Source organism: Amphiprion ocellaris, chromosome 1, assembly GCF_022539595.1.
Source record: "Amphiprion ocellaris isolate individual 3 ecotype Okinawa chromosome 1, ASM2253959v1, whole genome shotgun sequence".
Classification (NCBI taxonomy): Eukaryota; Metazoa; Chordata; class Actinopteri; family Pomacentridae; genus Amphiprion; species Amphiprion ocellaris.
In genome coordinates this window covers 3,357,153-3,376,426 of record NC_072766.1, presented here as the reverse complement: position 1 = coordinate 3,376,426, position 19,274 = coordinate 3,357,153, and the positions used below count along the sequence as shown (strand labels likewise).

Here is a 19,274-nt window from a genome sequence, read left to right as displayed (position 1 = left end):
ATAAACTCTTTAACTGACCACCTTCCTAATACAAGCAGATTAAACACACAAATCCTCTCATTAAATCCTCAGTTTTCTTGTTCCTACTGTCGCCAAAGTGCTCCCCAGAGGGAATTATCAGGTTTCTCTCAATAATATAACATTGTAGGGTCTTGACCTTACTATATGAAGTGACCTGAGATGACTTGTGCTGTGAACTGACACCATAGAAATAAAACGGAACTGAATTGAAATCAGGGTCTAATTAGAAATAGGTGGACGCAGAACTTCATGGTGATTACCGGCGTTTCCATCTGATGGCACTGAGGCCTCTGTGCTACACCCATCTGCCTGAAATCTGCTGTAGGTAAAGTTTATTATCATTAATATTATCTAGCATCTGAATTTCACAGAAATAATAAAGACTGATGAGATGTGGGGGACAGTTTGCAGGAAAGCTTTTGTTGTTTTTAATACTTTAAATATAATATTAAATACGCTTAAAGGGCAGTGACTGAGCATTAGATCATGGACAGAAAGCTTCACACACTGCATTAGGTCATCAGAATGACACCAAGTGAACAAAGTATAATCTGCTCAATCAGTACGACAAACTAAACATGGGAGTTGTCAAACTATAGGAATCAGAGAAAAGGTCGAACCCTTCTCTGGTTCTTGTAAAAACGTCACACAAAATTAACTTACTGGAAGCGTCTGCTTGTTATTTAGCCAACAGGTTTCAGCACTGAGGCTTCATCAGGACATTTTACAGAACATATAAAAAACGATTTATTTATACACGACCAGATGGTTGAATCTTGGTTAATTATCCAATGAAATCTCGACACATAAAAGGTCGGCCTCTGAAGGATGCTGCATCCCAAATACAGAAATTTCAAAATAAAAACACAGCTAAATTTGTATCTACTCTCAGATGTACGTCACTTTGGATAAAAGTGTCTGCTAAATTAAATTGTAGAATTGTAGAAAACGCCAACACAGAGACAGGATTTGAGGTTCAAATAGTAAAAAAAAGCACAACAAATAAAATATCTCTTTTTTGACTTAACTCTCTGAACTCTAAATTCCTCCAACAGATTTAAAAGGCATGTTATCTTTCAAAAAATGGGCAAAAAACGCATCATTTATTAGAGATAGAAACAATATACATAGAAAAAAATTATTGGGCTTTCAACTTTCCAACACTCCTTGAACTATTAGTCTGTAAAGTTAAATTCTGTCTGGAAAACTGACCAAATCTAAGCTTGATAATTCATCAAAATCACTTTTTCTACGCGTCTCATTTAAAAATTGGCCAAAATTTAACCGTTTACTCGAATTTGATTATGGAAAAAATAAAAATAAAAACTCTGCCATCCTGACTCAGTTATGGCCAACAGTCACATGAGAAAAATTCAAGAACTTTTTGGCTAAATTAGGCTGAACTACACAGAGAAGATAGGGAGCAATTACATAAACAAATTAAAAATGTAATAGACATATTATCTATGGTGTGTAGAGTCACCATTTTTAATGTTGTACATGCTGATTCCAACTTTTATCAATTTTTGTAGAATAAATCATCAATAAAATTCAACTTTTGTTCATCTTTTTTATGATTTAAGACATTCTTATGTTGTTTTACTGAACAAAAGACATGTTTGAGTTGTGTCTACTTCCAGCCATGGTTGTGCTGTTTCCATAGAGGTATTGATTTAACCATAAAAAGTAAAAAAACATCACTAAAATGCTCTTTGTTTCTAGGATTTTTCTTGTTAGATGAGATCCAAATGCGCCCTTTTTTTTAGTGCACACATGTCAGCATACATGCCGACACCCCCACTGGTCTACGGTTCGTATCAGCCCATCTATCTAACACTAGATATCCCACATATTAACAGACATGACTACAACCCTCCCTCTGCGCTGAGCCCACACACAGAGGAAGGAACAGGGGCAGATGGATGATCCACAGCTCTGTGACAACATCTCCTCTCACTAATCTCATTTTCACTCCTTTTGTCTTTCTTTCATCTCTCTGGAAAAGGAGTAGAGAGTTCATCCCACCGCAGATCTCACTCGAGGAAGGGAGAAAAACAAAAAAAAAGACTCGGGGAGGACTGTCCTCATCACTCACCGAGACAGGCTGACCCATCGGGGGCGATCTCGTGTCCTTCCGGGCAAACACACTGGAAGCTGCCCTCGGTGTTTACACAATCACCTCCACGGCACAGCAGAGGGTTTCTCTCACACTCGTCGATGTCTGACGGAGAAAAAGCACACAGATATTTAGTTTTAGGCTTCAGTCTCTGCAAATATATGCTTCACCTCTTTGCATTTTCCAATGAAAACCACCCGACGGATAATTTCAAAGGCCAGATTTGAAGAGATGGTGGGACTGGCAGTGCTTGTTGTCTATATAACTGTGTGATGAAAGCTCAATGCCTGGCAGCGATGTTAAGATTGTATTAAAAAAACATATAATATTTTTAGTTGTTAGTTATTTCGGTTAGCCAGTTAGCCCAGTCGCTACCAACAGCTTATAACTGCAACACTGCCCACATTATTTCCAGCGTGCAAGTAAAGTTGTCTCGCCAATTTTGGTCTAACAGCAGCTTTTAGGCCAAAAAAAGTATTGAGACTCTCCCATTTTGTGTGCTTGATTTCTTCCAAGAATTTAATCAAACGGCGTCGAGGCAGCCCAGAGCAGAAATACAGAATTAAGTATTTTCACAGATGGCAGAGCGTTAGGATCGTTTTGTTGGGCTGCTGATCGTGCGCGACCCTCACGTGCAGGTCAGGAACAGATTGCAATAAAGAACAATTATCTTTAAGACTTTATGGACCAGTTTTGGGGTTGTGACGACACCCGGGCTGTCCAGACTGGGCTCTTTCAACATTCCACAGGGGTTTAAAGAGAGTCAGTTCAGCTCTCCTTCCCACACATGCATATACAAATTTCAGATTACATCATCCGCATAAACAGTGAGTTCCAGGTCTAGCGTCTCAGCCGAAGCACCTCATCCAGAGCTTATGGCCCAAGAGGGAGCGTGGAGGCGATGTCCGGCTTGTGATTCAGGCCTGGGATTGTGTGGCGGCGTCCTTCATTGGCCGGCACAGCGCTCTGCTCTCAGACACTGCCACTTTAACAGGGTGTGCGGGAGAGTCGTTAAGGAGATCCAGTTTCTCTCTCGTGTCCTCGCAGACTAAATGATTTCATGTGAAAAAGCGTCGCCGGTGCACGCATGATACTGAATCAGATCATCTGGAGCTGCAGAGGAGATTCAATGTTTGCATTTTTAGCGTGTGAGGATTCATTACTCACCCATGCAGTTTTTCATCATCATGAAGCCGCTTTCGTAACCTTCCAAACACTCGCACTCAAAGTCTCCCGGCGTGTTGACACACCTGCCCTGTCCACAAAGGTCCGGAGAGATGCGGCACTCATCGATGTCTACAGGGAAGGAATGCAACACAACTCATTTATTATATTTACTGTAATAAAGACGGGATCTGCAGAAAAAAGAGCTAAGGCATGATGTATAAGTGCTGGGTAAACACAGCATGAAAGGCATAAAATATATAACTAAAGGTCACTACTATAAAGAAAGGCTATAAAATGAGATTAAAAGCTGAATGTAAGGATGATTTAGTTGATCATAGTTCTTCAAGCAGATTCCTCCAAAGTCCACAGCTTAAGGCCTGATTTCTTTATCTCACTCATATGGGGTTAAAAGGTCCCAGATACCATTTAATCACTGGGAGCCTATAAATTACTCCAGAATAAAGACATTTCAGGAGAGCAGTAATGTAGCTAACAGGGGAGCAGCTCCAACAAGTCTGAAGCTGCCAGACTCCCATTAGACTGAATGAGCTGAATGTAGCCGAAGACTTTACACCACTTTACTGTAATTTGTGTTCACAGAGTGATTCAGAGAGGAGGACTGGTGAAGAACGGTGAGACTTGTAGAGACACCATGTTGTAGCTTTGGCTCAACAAACATTCCAGTCAAAAACAGAAGCTATATGGATGTCTGCAGCTACATTATTGACAAATAGTGAAAGACTGGTTCCTGATCCTTCTGAGCTTTAAAACCATAATAAGGTTTATTAAAACTGCTGCATGTTGCACTCATAAGTATGAAAATTATTATTTTTATTACCAATTCATTTGTCAGTTACTGGTTATACAATGATTGTGTTTTGAATATAAAATTACAATTTAGCCACAACTCCCTCAAAACCGCCCAAAACTACAGATTGACTGATGGTTTTTTTTCAGGGATGATACTGACATTTAGTAATGAATGAGACAGATAACCAATATTTTAAACCAATATACATTTGAAGCAAAAATGAAAATCTCGGTGTCAAAATTTAGAACAACACCACCTCTCAAATGTCTTTGTCTATTTATGTTTATTCAAAAGAGAACTTTTGAACATTTTTTAGTCAGTTTAAATGGTAATCTGCAGCTGGTCAGATAGTGACATTTCTCATGACCACAGCATGGTGACAACAGATAAACAGAAGCTGCTGCATCAGAGCCATAGTAATATATTTTTAAGTTATTTATTACTTGGGAATTGGTTAAAAAACATAAAAACACCAGTAATCTGAAAAACACTGAATATCGATTCTGATACTCGGCTAGGCCAACAATCAGTCAATCTCTATCCAAACTCAAAGATATTTAAATTACAATGGCATAATATATCCTGATTGAAGCATTTCAGACATCCCACAATACCATAAGGGCAAAACAATAAATAAATCACACAACATGAAAAATCCCAAACCATAAAACAATGTAAGAAAATGAATGGATGAAGTTTTACTTAACTAATACCTGCTACATGTCAATACATCTCATATCTTACTGTTTAGTATTTGTTGGAGACCTTATGCTCATAAAGATCTTCAGAAACCCCAAGAACACATTTTGTTAAAGTATATTTTCTTAAACTGCTTGTACTCATTTTGAGATGGTCGTCCAGACTTGTTCATAAGTTTACCCCACAAACTAGCTAAAACAGAACATTTTTAACACCTTTTCTTGATAAATGAATCCTAAGGTTAATTAACCATTAAAGCACTGATGGTTTGTTTCTTTGTGGATGAACTGAACAGCTAATTCCTTCTGTGCTACTCACCAGTGCAGTTCCTCTCGTCAGAGTCCAGAGCGTAGCCGTTATCACAGCGACACCGGAAGCTGCCGATGGTGTTTCTGCACCTCCCATTGGAGCACAAACTGTTTATCATCCTGCATTCATTTATATCTGCAGAGCAGAGGGATAAAGACGGGTGAGAGGCTGGAGATGAACCAACACAGGTGAGTGTGCGAACGACTCAGTACCTTTGAGGAAGGGTCTGCCGTTGATGAAGTCGCCCCTGTGAGAGAATCCGGGGCCCCGAGGACAGAGCTGGGCATATTCTTGGGTTCCCTTTTCTGGACATTCATCGCATTCAGGGCCCCAGGCCACACCAACTGAGCAGCAGCAGGCGTCGACACGGTGCTTTCCGGGGATCGGAGCTCCACAGCGCTCGTCCTCATGGGTGAGGTAGCACTGCTCCGTACGCAGGTCTGGAAGTCACACGGCAACGTTTCACATGGTTCTGAAGAACTCTGCAAACATTTAATGCACATAAAAGCAGAGACACATAAAGAACCTACCGATACACGTCCTGCCACTGACATCTACAGTCATTCCTGGAGGACACTGGCAGAAAAAGGAGCCTGGCGTGTTGACGCATTTGCCATTGATGCAAACTCCCGGAAAGACTTGACACTCATCCACATCTGACAGTCAGCAGAGAAGAAACAGATCAACGACAAGTTTGCGTTATTTGACTCAAACTTCTTAGTTCACGTGGCATCAAAGCAGCCTTTACCTTCACAGAGGTTTCCTTTGACTCGAGCATAACCTTTACTGCATATTGGATCTGAAAGAGAGGGCAAAAAATACAAAAGGCAAGTTTATTTGTATAGCACAATTCATACACAAGGCAATTCAAAAATGATTTAAAGGTAGACATACATTAAAATCATAGAAATACAACATAAAAGTAGACATTAAGATCCTAAAAGTGCATTAAAAGACAAGTAGCATGGCTTTCAGTAAAGTTTTATACAATAAAATTAAATTCTGGTCACCTTTTTCACATTTGGCACAGGGGCTGTTCCAGGCTTCACCCAGCGTGGCGCAGCAGTGAGACTTGAGTGTGGCTCCGTTGATGTTGACCTCACACCGATTATTGACTATCTTCAGCCAGCAGGTGCTCTTAGTTGTCTCTGTTTGATGAAACAAGAATCATAGTTAGAAATGACACCTGGCAGGTTGGTACTTACTCTATGCCAGTATTAGTTGATGGCAAAATCCTGCATTTGTTTTGTACATCTTTCATTTAAGTTCTAAAATATGAAAGTCAACTTGCCCTAGAAAAGACAGCCAGCTCCTCCAGTCTTCATTACTTTCATTTCTTAGTTTCATTCAAATGTTCCAAGCTTTGGTTATGTTTCACCAAAAAGCGATAGGGGCAGTGATGTGCAGCATTCTGGGCTGAGTTTTTCCCAACTTATTTAAACTTTCTTCTCTGGAGGTTTAATCTGTTATTAAAATGCAATCCACCACCATTTCTCAAAGGTTGCTGTACATGAAACGCTTAATGAAGTGACCACTTACCACCACTATGACTGGAATGGCTATTGCATCGTTCTGGCTGCATTAAATTTGGCCCGAGCTACAGGTGAGAATTTACCCTTCTAGCTAAAGTAAAGTAAAAAACGTCCTCAAAAATCTCAAATCTCACTCTGGGGACACAAATACTTGCTGAATGTCAAAATTGTCCCAAGTGTCTCTTAACCATTAGTGACTGAATTTGTGATTGGATTAGAAACTTTAAAAAATGTCTGGAGCTTAAGAAGTTTATGTACTTAACCACGAAATTGCTGCAATGACATCATTTTGAACCCCCAAAGCCACTGGTGGGTTTGAAGGGTATTAAATTCTTTAAAATAACCAAAATTGCACCATTTATCAGAGCCAGGAACAAAAACAGAAAAAAAAGTTGTATTTTCAACTTTCCGACTTTTCTTGAACTAATTATGTGTGATGTGAGGTTTCATTCTGAAGATTAAACAAATTTAAGCCTTAAATTGTCTCATTTAAAATTTGGCAAAAGTAAATCATTTGCAGTGACCACATTCTGTAAAAAATTTTTAAAAATCTGTACTCTGCTGCACCAAAAACACCATCAGTGACTCAACTATGAGTAATAGTCACATTACAAAACTTCAGGAACTTTACAGCTAAACTGTGTGTTCACCATCAGTAAAAAGTTTGGACGCATCTTTTCATTCAATGGTTTTTATTTAATTATTTTCTACATTGTGGATTAATACATACGGAATTGTGTTGTAAACAAAAAAGAGTTAATCTTCAGTATTAATCTCCGATGTAGAAAATAACACAAACAAATAAAAAGCACTGAATGAGGTGTGTCCAAACTTTTGACTGCTACTGTCTACTTCTAGCCATGGTTGTGCTGTTTCCATAGAGGTGCAGGATTTTATACTGCAGTCAAAGTAAGAGCCCACAGTGAGTAAAAATGTGACAGGAGAAAAAAAAAGCAAAAAATTTTTAAAAAGCTTGGTTTAGCTGTGATTTAACAGTTTAACAGTGTCAAATTAAGGTACACTAGATCCGGCAATTTTCCACACCGCATTCATTGTCTATGTGAAAGGCACCGCATTGCATGCTGGTCCGGTTGCAGTGTGTTTCAAGCTGTGATCCGGTGCGTCTCCCCAGAGCGGCCCGCAGTTCATTTGCATAAAGTAGAATCGACTTCTACTTTATGCAAATTCGATGCGGTGTGCGGCGGTCCGACGCATCGCGAAACTTTCGTCAAACGTCTGAACTAGCTGTCAGTGAAATAAAACGAGGACAGATTCAGCTGCTGTCCCATGCTTTCAGAAGTACTTTTCGCTGAACAGTTTGGGGTAATAAAGGAGAAAGTTTGCAACCAAGCTGCCATGTTGGTCTGGCTTGAAATCCAAGAGCAGACAGCTCTTGTGTCGATGCATTCGTCCAATCAGGGGCAGGATAGTTGGAGAAGAAGGAAGCAGGAGTTGAACACCAGCCACTGGCTTTAAGTTCACGCCCACCAAGCGGGTCATTTTCAGCTGCAGCACGTTTACATGCAGGAAAAACACATCTAGTGGACACATAGCATTAGAGTATTGCTTTGGTGATACAAACAACATGACACTGACTCACCTATACACTCCAGGCCGGTGCTGTCCAGAGAGCTGCCCAACGAACACAAACACACAAATGAGCCTTGGCTGTTCATACAATCTCCGTTAACGCAGGGGTTGGACTTACATTCGTCCACATCTGTGGGAAAACACAACTCAAATTGACGATCTATGATACAGAACATGACATGATGAACGTACGACAGACTGAACAAGCCTCTGACCTTCGCAGACGTCTGTCTCCGGATCAAACAGGTATCCTTTGGGACACTGGCAGGTGAAGCTTCCTGGTGTGTTTCTGCAGAGGCCGTTGTCACACAGAAGCCTGTTCATCAGGCACTCGTCGATGTCTGAGGAGGAAACACACACAAAGACAGACATGATGACTTTACTGACGCTGGGTTTTTACACACTTTTACAACAGGAGTGTCAAATTCATTTTAGTTCAGGTTCCACATTCAGCCCAATTTGATCTCAAGTGGGCCGGACCAGTAAAATCACAGAATAATAGGCGATAAAAAATGACAACTCAAAATATTTCCCTTTGTTTTAGTGCAAAAAAGTACATTCTGAAAATGTTCATATTTAAGGAGTTATCTTTTTACAAAACATCATGAACAACCTGAAATTTCTTAAGAAAAATAAATTAAATTTCAACAACATTATGCCTCAGTTTATCATTTACACATTACAACCTACAGATGACAGAGTGTCTACAAAGGAACACAACATTTAGTCACAGCTATCTGGAACTGAACGACAGTAATTTACTTTATGATCAAAATGACTAAAGTCAGGCAAAAACAGACAAAAAAACAATAAAAACAAGGCAAAATATTACAAAAATGAGACGCAAAATGACTAAAGGACAATGAGCAATCTAGTATTTTACTTTATGATCAAAACAACTTGTCATGGTCTAGAAATTAAATTTAAGGTTTAACAAATTTACAATTCACAGTTAATATCTTCTCTGTCATTTTTACACCTCACAAAGTCATCCCACGGGCAGGATTGGACCCTCTGGCAGGCCGGTTTTGGCCCACGGGCCGCATGTTTGACACGCCTGTTTTACAAGGATATGACAGAGCCGTGAACCTACCGATACAGTTCTTTCCTGTCAGGTCGACCTCAAAGCCTTCATTGCAGGTGCATTTGTATGTCCTCAGCATGTTCTCACACACTCCGTTCTGGCAGATGTCGGGGTCGAGGGCACATTCGTTAATATCTGACGAGGCAAAGAATAACCTGTTGAATAGGAAATAAAAACTCAAAGCAATAACTGACTTAAGCTGCCCTGTCTGGTTTCTACGTTACCTCTTTGGTCACCGGTGATGCCAGGACCGTTGGGACACAGAGCCAGGAACTCAGCTGCAACACAGCACACGCACAGAAAAACAGCACAGTTTGGCTGATAAAAGGAGAAATAACAGCGTTTGGGGGGAAAATATCACATTTGCCAAAATCCAAGAAATTCTCAAAGCAAGACATTTAATACCATGTCATTATCCATTTACATGCTTTCTCATTTAGACGAGATGTATATAAAACCGTCTCTTAATGTGGTGCAGCTTTGGCGTCTTTTGATACAGAAACTTTAATTGGCAACACTAATGAGAAGTGACTGGATGACGTGTGTGTGTGTGTGTGTGTGTGTGTGTGTGTGTGTGTGTGTGTGTGTGTATGATTCCTAACAGTGGGCGTCTCTGTCAAACAACTTGACTTCACGACCGCTTTTTATTCTGTCATTTATTAAATCCAAGCCAGTGTGTCAGTGCTTCATGTGCTCATCCTGACTTTGACAGGTGTGTTTTGAGTTAAGTGCGTGTCTGTGTGTGTGGAGCAGCGGGAGGCGGCTCTATAAGTGTAATGGGTGGATGGACTTGAATCTCCGTACCAGAGCTTTGCGGCGGGCAGGGTTGGCAGGGCTCTCCGTAGGCGTACTCGGTGCTGGCGCAGCAGCACTCCGACTTGGTCACGGCTCCAAACAGAGGCCTAACACACTGCCCTCGCTTGTAGCCGCCATAACACGAACTGCGCATATGTGTGTCTGTTTTGGTACAAAACAACACAAACAGTTTGTCAGCGTGTGAGAAACAGACATGTGGAAGGAGGCAGGAGAGACAGACCGAAAAGAGAGAGAAAAGAAGGCAGGAGTCAGCAGCTCGGGTAAACAACAACACTGGCAAAACAAATGGTTCTTCTCTCTCCATAACATCCAGGGATTTGAGGCATTCTCCTGCACTGACGAACGCTCACCCAGACCCAACAACAGCATTTCAACACTTCCCACACAATACGCAAAGAATTGTCATTCGGGGAAATGCCAGAATGTTGAAAATAAAGGCATGACCAGATCTGCTCGGTGCCACTCCACAGGACTGCAGCGCAAGAAGGCAGGAAAACATTTATTTGTACTCAATGACAGTGAGCATGTGGCTGCAGCAGGTTAACAGGATGAGCTGCTGATAAAGTTTATTATGATGAGATTATTCTCTACTTTATCTCATTCAGTACTTTGGCAGAAATGGACAATCTTTGAAAAAAAATGGGACAAATATTTTGACAGTTTGCTTGTTCTCACTTCGGTCATCTAGTCTGTGCTGAATACATTGATCACATTCATGTGATTTGGGTCAACATATAATTGCAGGACTTTTTGTGTCATAGTTGACATTTTTGCTGTTTTCAGGTCTAAAATCAACATGGCCGCCTATAACCAAACACCACATGGTATTTTTACACAAAGATTGCTCTAAATATTATATATACAATTGAGTTGAGTTGAAATTGAAACTTATTTCTAAAGATATTGTAGTAAACCTGTTGACTACTTTATATTAAATAAGTCAGAAAGTCTTGGAGTCTGGCCAGTCTTTTCTTCAGGAGGAAATGACATCATGTGGAGCAGGTCATGTGATCTGGAATTAACACACTTCCTGGAGAGATGTTTTTGTAATGGGGAACTTAGTTGAAAGTGATTTCTCAGACACAGATACAATTTGTTATTTTCCATATAAAATTTGATATGTTGCCAAAAAGAAACACCTGTCATGATTATCTCAACTTAATAAAAAGAACACAATTAAAACCATTTCTGAATCAGCTCATTTTATTATTGTTTAGCTAATTAGAAGGTGGTTGTTGTTAAATTCGGATGGTTATTTAGTTGACATTTTAGTGATATCCAGTATAATTTTTTTATTAATAAGTAATTGTTTCCACAACAATTAATTATGGAATTTGTAATGACATGATCATAATGAACATAAAAAAACATTATTTTTTTTAACTTTAAATAAAAATGCATGCAAGATATATTCCATGGACTTCAAAAGTTCCTTAATTATATATTGACCCATCTCGAAACCGGTGATAGCTGTGGGAGCCAAGGTTTTCCCAAAGTAGTCTCTGAATCATTGAATTTCTGACGGTCCTTGCACAAATTATGCATCACTTTGAGTTACATCTGGAAAAAACAAGCAAATCTAAGCTAAAAATTGGGATATTTCATCAAAGACATTTTTTCACATTCTGTAAAAAACAGAAAAACAAGAAGCTGTGGCTGATTTTACTGTGACTAAAAAAAATAAACATCTATGCACAAAATATAGTTTGGAGTTCTCTCTACTTCGAGTCATGCTTCCATAGATAGGTGGAAGTGAGTAAATGTGACAAAAAATGCCTGCAACGCCTTGAGGTTGAGAAGGTTAACTTCAGGAAGAAAGACAGTAAAAATTAAAAGAACCATTTTTTTACCTTCTGTGTGTGGGAACAGAATCTTTAAGAGAAGTCTGAAACACTTGGTACAAATACAGGGTGCCAGCTGAAGCGGTTGCTACCTTTGAACTAAGATTGGTGTGGGATCGTATCGAAAAAACACTTAAAAACAAACTACATGTACTTACCAACACAGACCCGTCCATCCAGGCCCACTGCCATCCCGGCCATACACTCACAGCGGAAGGAGCCCTCCGTGTTGACGCAGTGGCCGTTCATACATATTCCTGAAGTCTCACACTCATCAATGTCTGGAAACAGATACAGGAACATCATTCATTCACACGTTATCTTCAGAAAATGAAAGGTAAGAGGCTGGAAATCATTAAAATACATTTCCGTGGTTATTAAAGTACATAAATCATTAAAAAATTCAACCGAAACTGCTGCATCTTCTCAGTTCTATGACCTCAACTACAAAAACCTTCCTCCCCTTCCTCTTTACCCCCTCACAATAATAGTGATAACTAAGTGAACAGTGATATAACTGTGTTTATCTCCAGTGTGCGTTCTGTTTGGGTATGTGAGGGAAACAATGAGGCCCCAGGGCCCCTTTAGACTACACATTTCATTAATGACTGCATACATTAGCGCGCTTCACCCACACCCTGACCTCCTGTTTATTTATTCTGCTCTGACTTCACCAGGCCGGTGTCTCTGAGATCAAACGTCTGCCATTGGAGCCACGTGGAGCAAAACGGCGAAAGGCTGTTCTGTACGGGGCTTTTTTTTGGCTAGTTAGGTGGTAAATATTTACCAGCATCGCATCTGTGGACAGATTTTCCCACAATAGCATTGCAGAGAAATCTTATAAGCATGTAGTTGAGGGCAGATGGAGCCCATTTAAGGTTCTGTATGATAATAATGGTGCAATATACGGGAAAATAATTGATCAGTTGTTGTCTATTGTAGTATGTTGTTCAATAGAAGGCAGATCTCTTTTCTCAGACAAGTTTGGAGAAGGCTGTCTGCAAGAATCTTAAACAGGCGGGCCCCAACTATCCCCACATCCAGTTGGCCTGCCAGGATGCTAAGGGATTTTTCCAAGGCTTTTAGGGGAATTTTTGCCCTGCGCTGCTAAGACTCGCATAACAGAATTACTAACATGCCAGAGAAGCAGCCACCTTCCAAGCTAGCTGAAAATGCAAGTCAAAAGTGTCTTGAAATGTATTCTGCTAATGTAGCCAGCAGACTTTGTGGCCTTGCAGACAAACCCACCTACACACATGCGTCCACTGGTGTCGAGCAGGAATCCCGGTTTACAGATGCATTTAAAGCTGCCGTCTTCATTGATACACAGTCCATTGAGGCACATGTTCCTGATCAGACACTCGTCCTGGTCTGTGGATGAACAGAAATGACAGATTGATTTAGTAAAGATAACCTGTTAAAGGCACAAACTGGTGGTTTTGCATGGTTTAATCCACAAGATACTATTTTCAAATACTTTACAGTGTGGTTAACCTCTATTCTGACAACCAGACAGCTGCAAAACTTGCTTGTTTAAATCAAAATATACTGAGCAGTTAAAGGATGAATGGAGAAATTACTTCAAAACACTATTAAGCGCATGAAAGCATCAGTAATACGGACGACAAACAGGAATTTAGGAGAATTCAGACTAACAATTTAGATTTTTTAAATATCTCGAAGCATTTTCAAAACTTGTCACACATTCCAATATGTCAGTAATGTGGTTAAGAGGGCACCAAACAGGTTGAGAGGGCGACCAATGAACAGGGGCCATAGTCCCATTTGAATCATGGCTCTCATGATATGTCAAAACGTTCTGGCTTCTTAAAGTCAAAAAAAGTTTCCTTTAACGGATGACCCATCTAACACAAATTGTCAAGATCTGTGAGTTTTCTGAAAGAATGGAAATAAATTAATTCCCGCTACAGAATCAAGTACCAACATATAAAGTTATATAGAAAAAGGTTGGCAGTAAAATAAAATCTACTTATTTTATAGTTAATGAGCTGAAACACACAAAGCCACAAGCTACGATCATTTAAAGTCCCTCTTATTATGGTATATGCCTCCAACAGGCATCGCTATTAAATCACCAATAGATTCACGGTCCAGTAGACATAAACATTACATGTACTTTGGTATTAAAGAAAATACCCTTTTAATATCTCTCTCCTCTATAAAGCCAGATGTCAGAACTTGACCGACCTTGACAGTTCTTGCCATCTAGTGAAATTTCAAATCCAGCGTTGCAGACACAGTGGAAGCTGCCTTCAGTGTTCACACAGCGGCCGTTGTTGCAGATCCGACCGTTGGCCACACACTCATCCAGGTCTGGCAAATAAAAAAGACGCAGACAGCACAATAAATACATAAACACTGTCAAGAGATGTGTGTCTGTGCATGTGGGTGTGCATGTGTAACCTCGGCACTCCGTCCTGGTGGCAGTGGACTGGAATCCAGCAGGACACTGACAGATGTAAGAGCCAGGGGTGTTCACACATTCTCCATGCGCACAAGGACTTCTCTCACATTCGTCATCGTCTGCAGAGCAAACACGAAGCTCAAGAACCTCCTTCAGCTTTAAGGAAACTTTTCCTTTAATCTCTCCATACTTACCGATACACTCTCCCCTTTCGTCCAGCTTGAAGCCCATGTTGCACTCACAGCGATATCCGCTGAACGGCATGGGGATGCACCTGCCATTCAGGCACAGGTTGCGGTAGGCCTGGCACATGTTGGTGATATTCTGGGTTTGTATGACACCAGGGCCTGAAGGAAGCAATCGCAAACATTTATCATCGATAAATCATGAAATTATATGTTGAAATATCCACATCTGCTTCATTTGGGACTAGACGGACTGAAAGAAATTTGGTTTTGCGTCTTGGTGAGAAATTTGCTCAACAGATAGAGGTACTATAAGTAGTAGTATCAGAAAACTAACATCTCACCTGCCTGCAAAAGAAAAATGGCATTCATAAGCAAACATTTGCACTGTACCATTTAGCATTAGCAACTGCCATTCTCAAGAAGGTAAGAAATCGCTTTATTTCTGCTTTGAGAACTTCTTCTTTCTTAGAAGCCTGAACTCTGTGAAGTTTCATTTAACCCTCGTGTCGTCCTGTGGGTCAAATTGAACCATTTTAAAGTTTGAAAATGTGGAAAAAAATATATTTTCACAGTGAAACTTCTGATGTCCACATTTTCAGGAAATGTCTGAACATTTTTTGGTGGAAAAAAAGAAATGTAAAAAAAAAATGTTTCTTTAATAACATAAAAAAAAAATCAATCAAAATCCAGTGAAATTCGCTGGATTTTGGTTGATTTTATGCAAATGTTATTAAAGAAAATATCAGAAGTTTTATTGACATATATGTAACCATTTCAGATATTTTTAGGATTTTTTTGGAAAATTTTTACTCATTGTTTTGAAAATATTTACAAGAATTTTCTTGGGGGATTTTTTATTTATTTTTTTTTAAATAAAACTTTAAAGGAATTATTGGAATTTTGTTCCTGAAGGTTTTGCAAATTTTCTGCTGAATTTTTGGATTTTTTTTCAGACAAAGAAACAATATTTTTTTGGTGCCCATAAATGAAGACAACAGGAGGGTTAAAAACCCTTTCCGTGGACATTTCACTGGAGATAAAATTTTGCACGAGGCTCTTGACATTACTCATCCTGTAAAAGTTCTTTAAATAAATCCGACATTCTGCATATAATCTCTGAATATCTTTGCAGCAGCTGTCAAAAAAGACCCCCTCCTATGAAAAATAACTTTTACCTTGTTAACATGCCCATATTTAATATGCATGAACAAAATAAGCAGCTACCACCATGAGCTGAGCATTGGGAACCTGAAACTGGAGGATACTGATGCTCATCTCAGAAACAGAGTTCAGACAGGAAGGGTTTCATATATAACCTGTCGACTTGAAGGCTTGGGTTTTTTTTAAAACCAGCATGGCCGAATTACACCAATATTACAACCTTATTTTATGTAGCCTAGAGTCATTTTGTACTTTTTGAGGAGAGGGCTATATGTCTGACCCATTTTAACCCCTGAAGAGAGCTTCTTCATTGTAACTTTGATACGCAGAGATGAGTTTTAGGGCTTAAATCAGTGTCCAAACTTTAACACGTAGGTCGCTGGTTCAAAGGTTCAAAGGTGCAGATTGTTCTTGTTGGTATTTTAATGACAGCACAAGATCAGTGTGGGGTTGAACTCTGCAAATCTACAGAGTTAGACCAGAAAATGTGAGTTATGTCTAATGCAAAAACACAAGCAGAGAGTAGTTTCGTACCAGGTGGAGGCTGTATAGGTAGGCCCGGAAATTGTCCTGGGATTTGTCCTGGGATCTGTCCTGGAATTTGTCCTGGAACTTGTCCTGGGATTTGTCCTGGGATTTGTCCTGGGATTTGTCCTGGGACTTGTCCTGGAATCGGGATGGGAATTTGACCAGGAATCACTCCAGGAACCTGGCCAGGAGTTTGACCAGGATATGGAAGTGGGTAGATGCCAGGGATGTCAGGACCGCCTGGGACACGACCAGGTATCGGCCCTCCACCGTTCCCATCAGGTATCTGGATGCACAGTTTCTGGTACTCCTCTGAAATGAGCACATGTGAAAAACAGTGGGAGGTTAGCTCAGGACGGAGACACAAAGATGAAAATTTGAAGCCATGTGATGTCAGTTCCACCTGTTCCGCGGATGGGGCACATTTCAGGGGTGGAACCGTCGGACCAGCAGCGCCCGCTATCACAGCAGCACTGCATTTTGGTCAACAGCTGCGAGTTTTGGTTGGCGCAGCGCCCGTTCAGCAGGCTAGCATAGCAGTACCCACCGCGAGCATCTGTGGGAAACAGCACAGCATGACATCAGTGAAACTAACCGGGCTATATGGAATATGACATGTGGTGTCCGCATGAAAAGCAAGAAAACTGGCACGAGTACAATCAAAAAATCGCTGTTGTTGCTTCAGATTTTCCATCATTTGGAAGATGGAAGCCACTTCTAATAGTCATCATTTCCTATTTATGAGAACCTTTCCTTGGTCCTGCAGTTTCTGGCACCGTGCACCAGCATGACTCACACTCAGGTTGCCTATTAACATAAATATATCATGTCTTGTTTCACACCCAGCCCATCCAGGGCATTCATGTGGAGAAACTGACAGGCTACACCGCTGATTGCTTGGTTAAGTTCGACAGGATGTCAGGCATGCAAAGAGTCGGTTGGAGGTAAAACAGTTGGGCCCAAAAAGGAGCGAGGCTAGTCGTGTTACTGCATGGGAAACAGATCCAAATGTTTGGAGCAACAGTTTTCTGGAACGAAACACTCAGACATTCCTTCCTCACAAACATGCTCTCCTGGGGGGTAATGCGAGCATGTGTTTGCATATGTTTGTGTGTGTATGCATGCACTTGTGAGTATATGTGCATGTACATCTAATGGACTATCGTGACCCAAATTCTTTCCTCGTCTGTTTCAGCTGGACTAGGGAGCTTTACGGGCTTTTCTGGTGATCACGTGGGCGTGTGAATGCGCGCACTGTTATCAACCTCCCAGGATGTGGACTATTCTATGACATCCATGCATTCGCTGTTCAGGCAGACTCGTGGACAGACGCACGTACATTTCATTCTTTTTTCCAACCGTGATGTCAAAAAGCAAAGCCACCTGAGAGGACTTCACTGGACTTCTCTCATCACGTGCTCCTCCTCAGTTTGAAGAGAATATAGCTCATTGTTGTGGAACTAGAAACAAGCAACTACTGACCTAAATTCTACCAGCTGGAACACTGAACGGATTTCAGTTCTTTCTGCTCTCAGTGCCAGGCATAAAGGCAGAGGAATCAAAATGGGGTGGAAAAAGGAAAGAGAATGAAGTGGCACCTTTTTTAGCTCAACTGCTCCATCTCACATTTTTATTTATCCCAGCAGCAGCAAACCAAAGCAAACAACGCAGGGGACTCACCTATACACCTGGACCCGTCCACAGAGGTGTAATATCCCTGAATACACTTGCAGAAGTAGCTGCCAACAGTATTAGAGCATTCACCCACACCGCAGAGACCTGGAATGTTTGAGCACTCGTCCAGATCTAAAGAGCAGAGAGGTGAAGAGAGGAATGCATAGTAATCGTAACTGTCAATGAAAGTGAATAAACTGGAAACTAACTTGAAATGTGAATGTCTTCAGGACTTGAGCACATGTTGGCAGTGACAATGGAAATAAGGCATTTTCACAGGATATTAAATCCAGGGGCCTCCATAGCTGCTCTTCTGTTAGCACTGTTAACCACCAAGTGCACATCATCAGACACAAAGTTTGTTAAGAAATGCGCTGTAACTTATACCCATTTGAAATGTCCTTTACACAGTCCAGAAGTTTTCCTGCAATTATTTCTGGGCATAAAATAGCACATATTTTACTTTGCAAATGAGTGCCAGAAAACTTTGCTCAGTCTTTTTCACCAGAGTTAAACTTGGTCTGGAAATTGTCATATTCATGTCTTAATAAGCCAATATTATTCACAGGCTAACTGTGGGCCTTTATTTGTGGGGGATAGAAGTGATGCAGGGAAAAGGCATTTATTAAAAAATGTTTAGCCGCAAACATTAAACATATTGTGAGTCCTTCAGTGGCCACATTTAACCCCCTGAACCCCCAAACCCACCTGTGGCTTTGAAAGGAATGTTTTCTTTTAAAATATTGCCAAAATTACACCATTTATCAGAGACAGAAACTGTAAAAACTGAAAGAAATTTTGGATTTTCAACTTTCTGACTGGCCTTGAACTAATCACATGTGGCATGTGGCTCTGTCGGGAAGGTTAACCAAATCAGAGCTTGAAATTGTGGTATTTCTTCAAAAGCACTTCATTCTACAAAAACATCTGAACTAAACAGATATTGTTAAAAAAAAAAAAAAAAAAAGAAAAGAAAAGAAAAGAAAAAATTCGGCACTCCACGGCACCACTGAGAAACCGTTAGGGACTCTGTTGAAACAAATATTCACATTAAAAAAATTCAGGGAAAATTCAAATGAACTGCAGGCAGTGTTTACACAGAGCAGACAGGAGGAAAAAGATGTAAGGAGTAAAACATCTATTTGAGTATTTATTCCAGCACTATTAACACCTGTGGATACTTTGAAAAATGTTGTGCATGTTGATTCCAGTTATTTTATTTTTTAAATTAATAATCAAAGAAATTTGACTTTATTTTTTTGTGATTTATGGCAGCATAACTTTTTATGCTGCATGACAGACACTATTGGGT

General features: G+C 40.3%; 1 protein-coding gene across 3 annotated transcripts in view; it reads right to left on the bottom strand.

Moving 5' to 3' along the window:
- The window catches only part of fbn1 (fibrillin 1), a 77,196-nt gene that overhangs the window by 40,557 nt on the left and 17,365 nt on the right, over positions 1-19,274 (bottom strand). For 2 of the 3 annotated variants that reach the window (XM_023265944.3, XM_055011265.1), the window contains 20 exons: positions 17,969-18,094; positions 16,692-16,844; positions 16,295-16,600; positions 14,606-14,758; positions 14,411-14,530; positions 14,195-14,320; positions 13,235-13,357; positions 12,145-12,267; positions 10,134-10,286; positions 9,554-9,607; positions 9,339-9,464; positions 8,461-8,586; positions 8,256-8,375; positions 6,134-6,271; positions 5,872-5,922; positions 5,654-5,779; positions 5,336-5,563; positions 5,133-5,258; positions 3,305-3,433; positions 2,117-2,242 (listed from right to left, as the gene is read on the bottom strand). In XM_023265944.3, coding sequence (XP_023121712.2) covers positions 2,117-2,242; positions 3,305-3,433; positions 5,133-5,258; positions 5,336-5,563; positions 5,654-5,779; positions 5,872-5,922; positions 6,134-6,271; positions 8,256-8,375; positions 8,461-8,586; positions 9,339-9,464; positions 9,554-9,607; positions 10,134-10,286; positions 12,145-12,267; positions 13,235-13,357; positions 14,195-14,320; positions 14,411-14,530; positions 14,606-14,758; positions 16,295-16,600; positions 16,692-16,844; positions 17,969-18,094 — 2,733 coding nt within the window. The remainder of the gene's footprint in view (positions 1-2,116; positions 2,243-3,304; positions 3,434-5,132; positions 5,259-5,335; positions 5,564-5,653; positions 5,780-5,871; positions 5,923-6,133; positions 6,272-8,255; positions 8,376-8,460; positions 8,587-9,338; positions 9,465-9,553; positions 9,608-10,133; positions 10,287-12,144; positions 12,268-13,234; positions 13,358-14,194; positions 14,321-14,410; positions 14,531-14,605; positions 14,759-16,294; positions 16,601-16,691; positions 16,845-17,968; positions 18,095-19,274) is intronic. The other variant, XM_055011270.1, reaches the window with a different exon arrangement.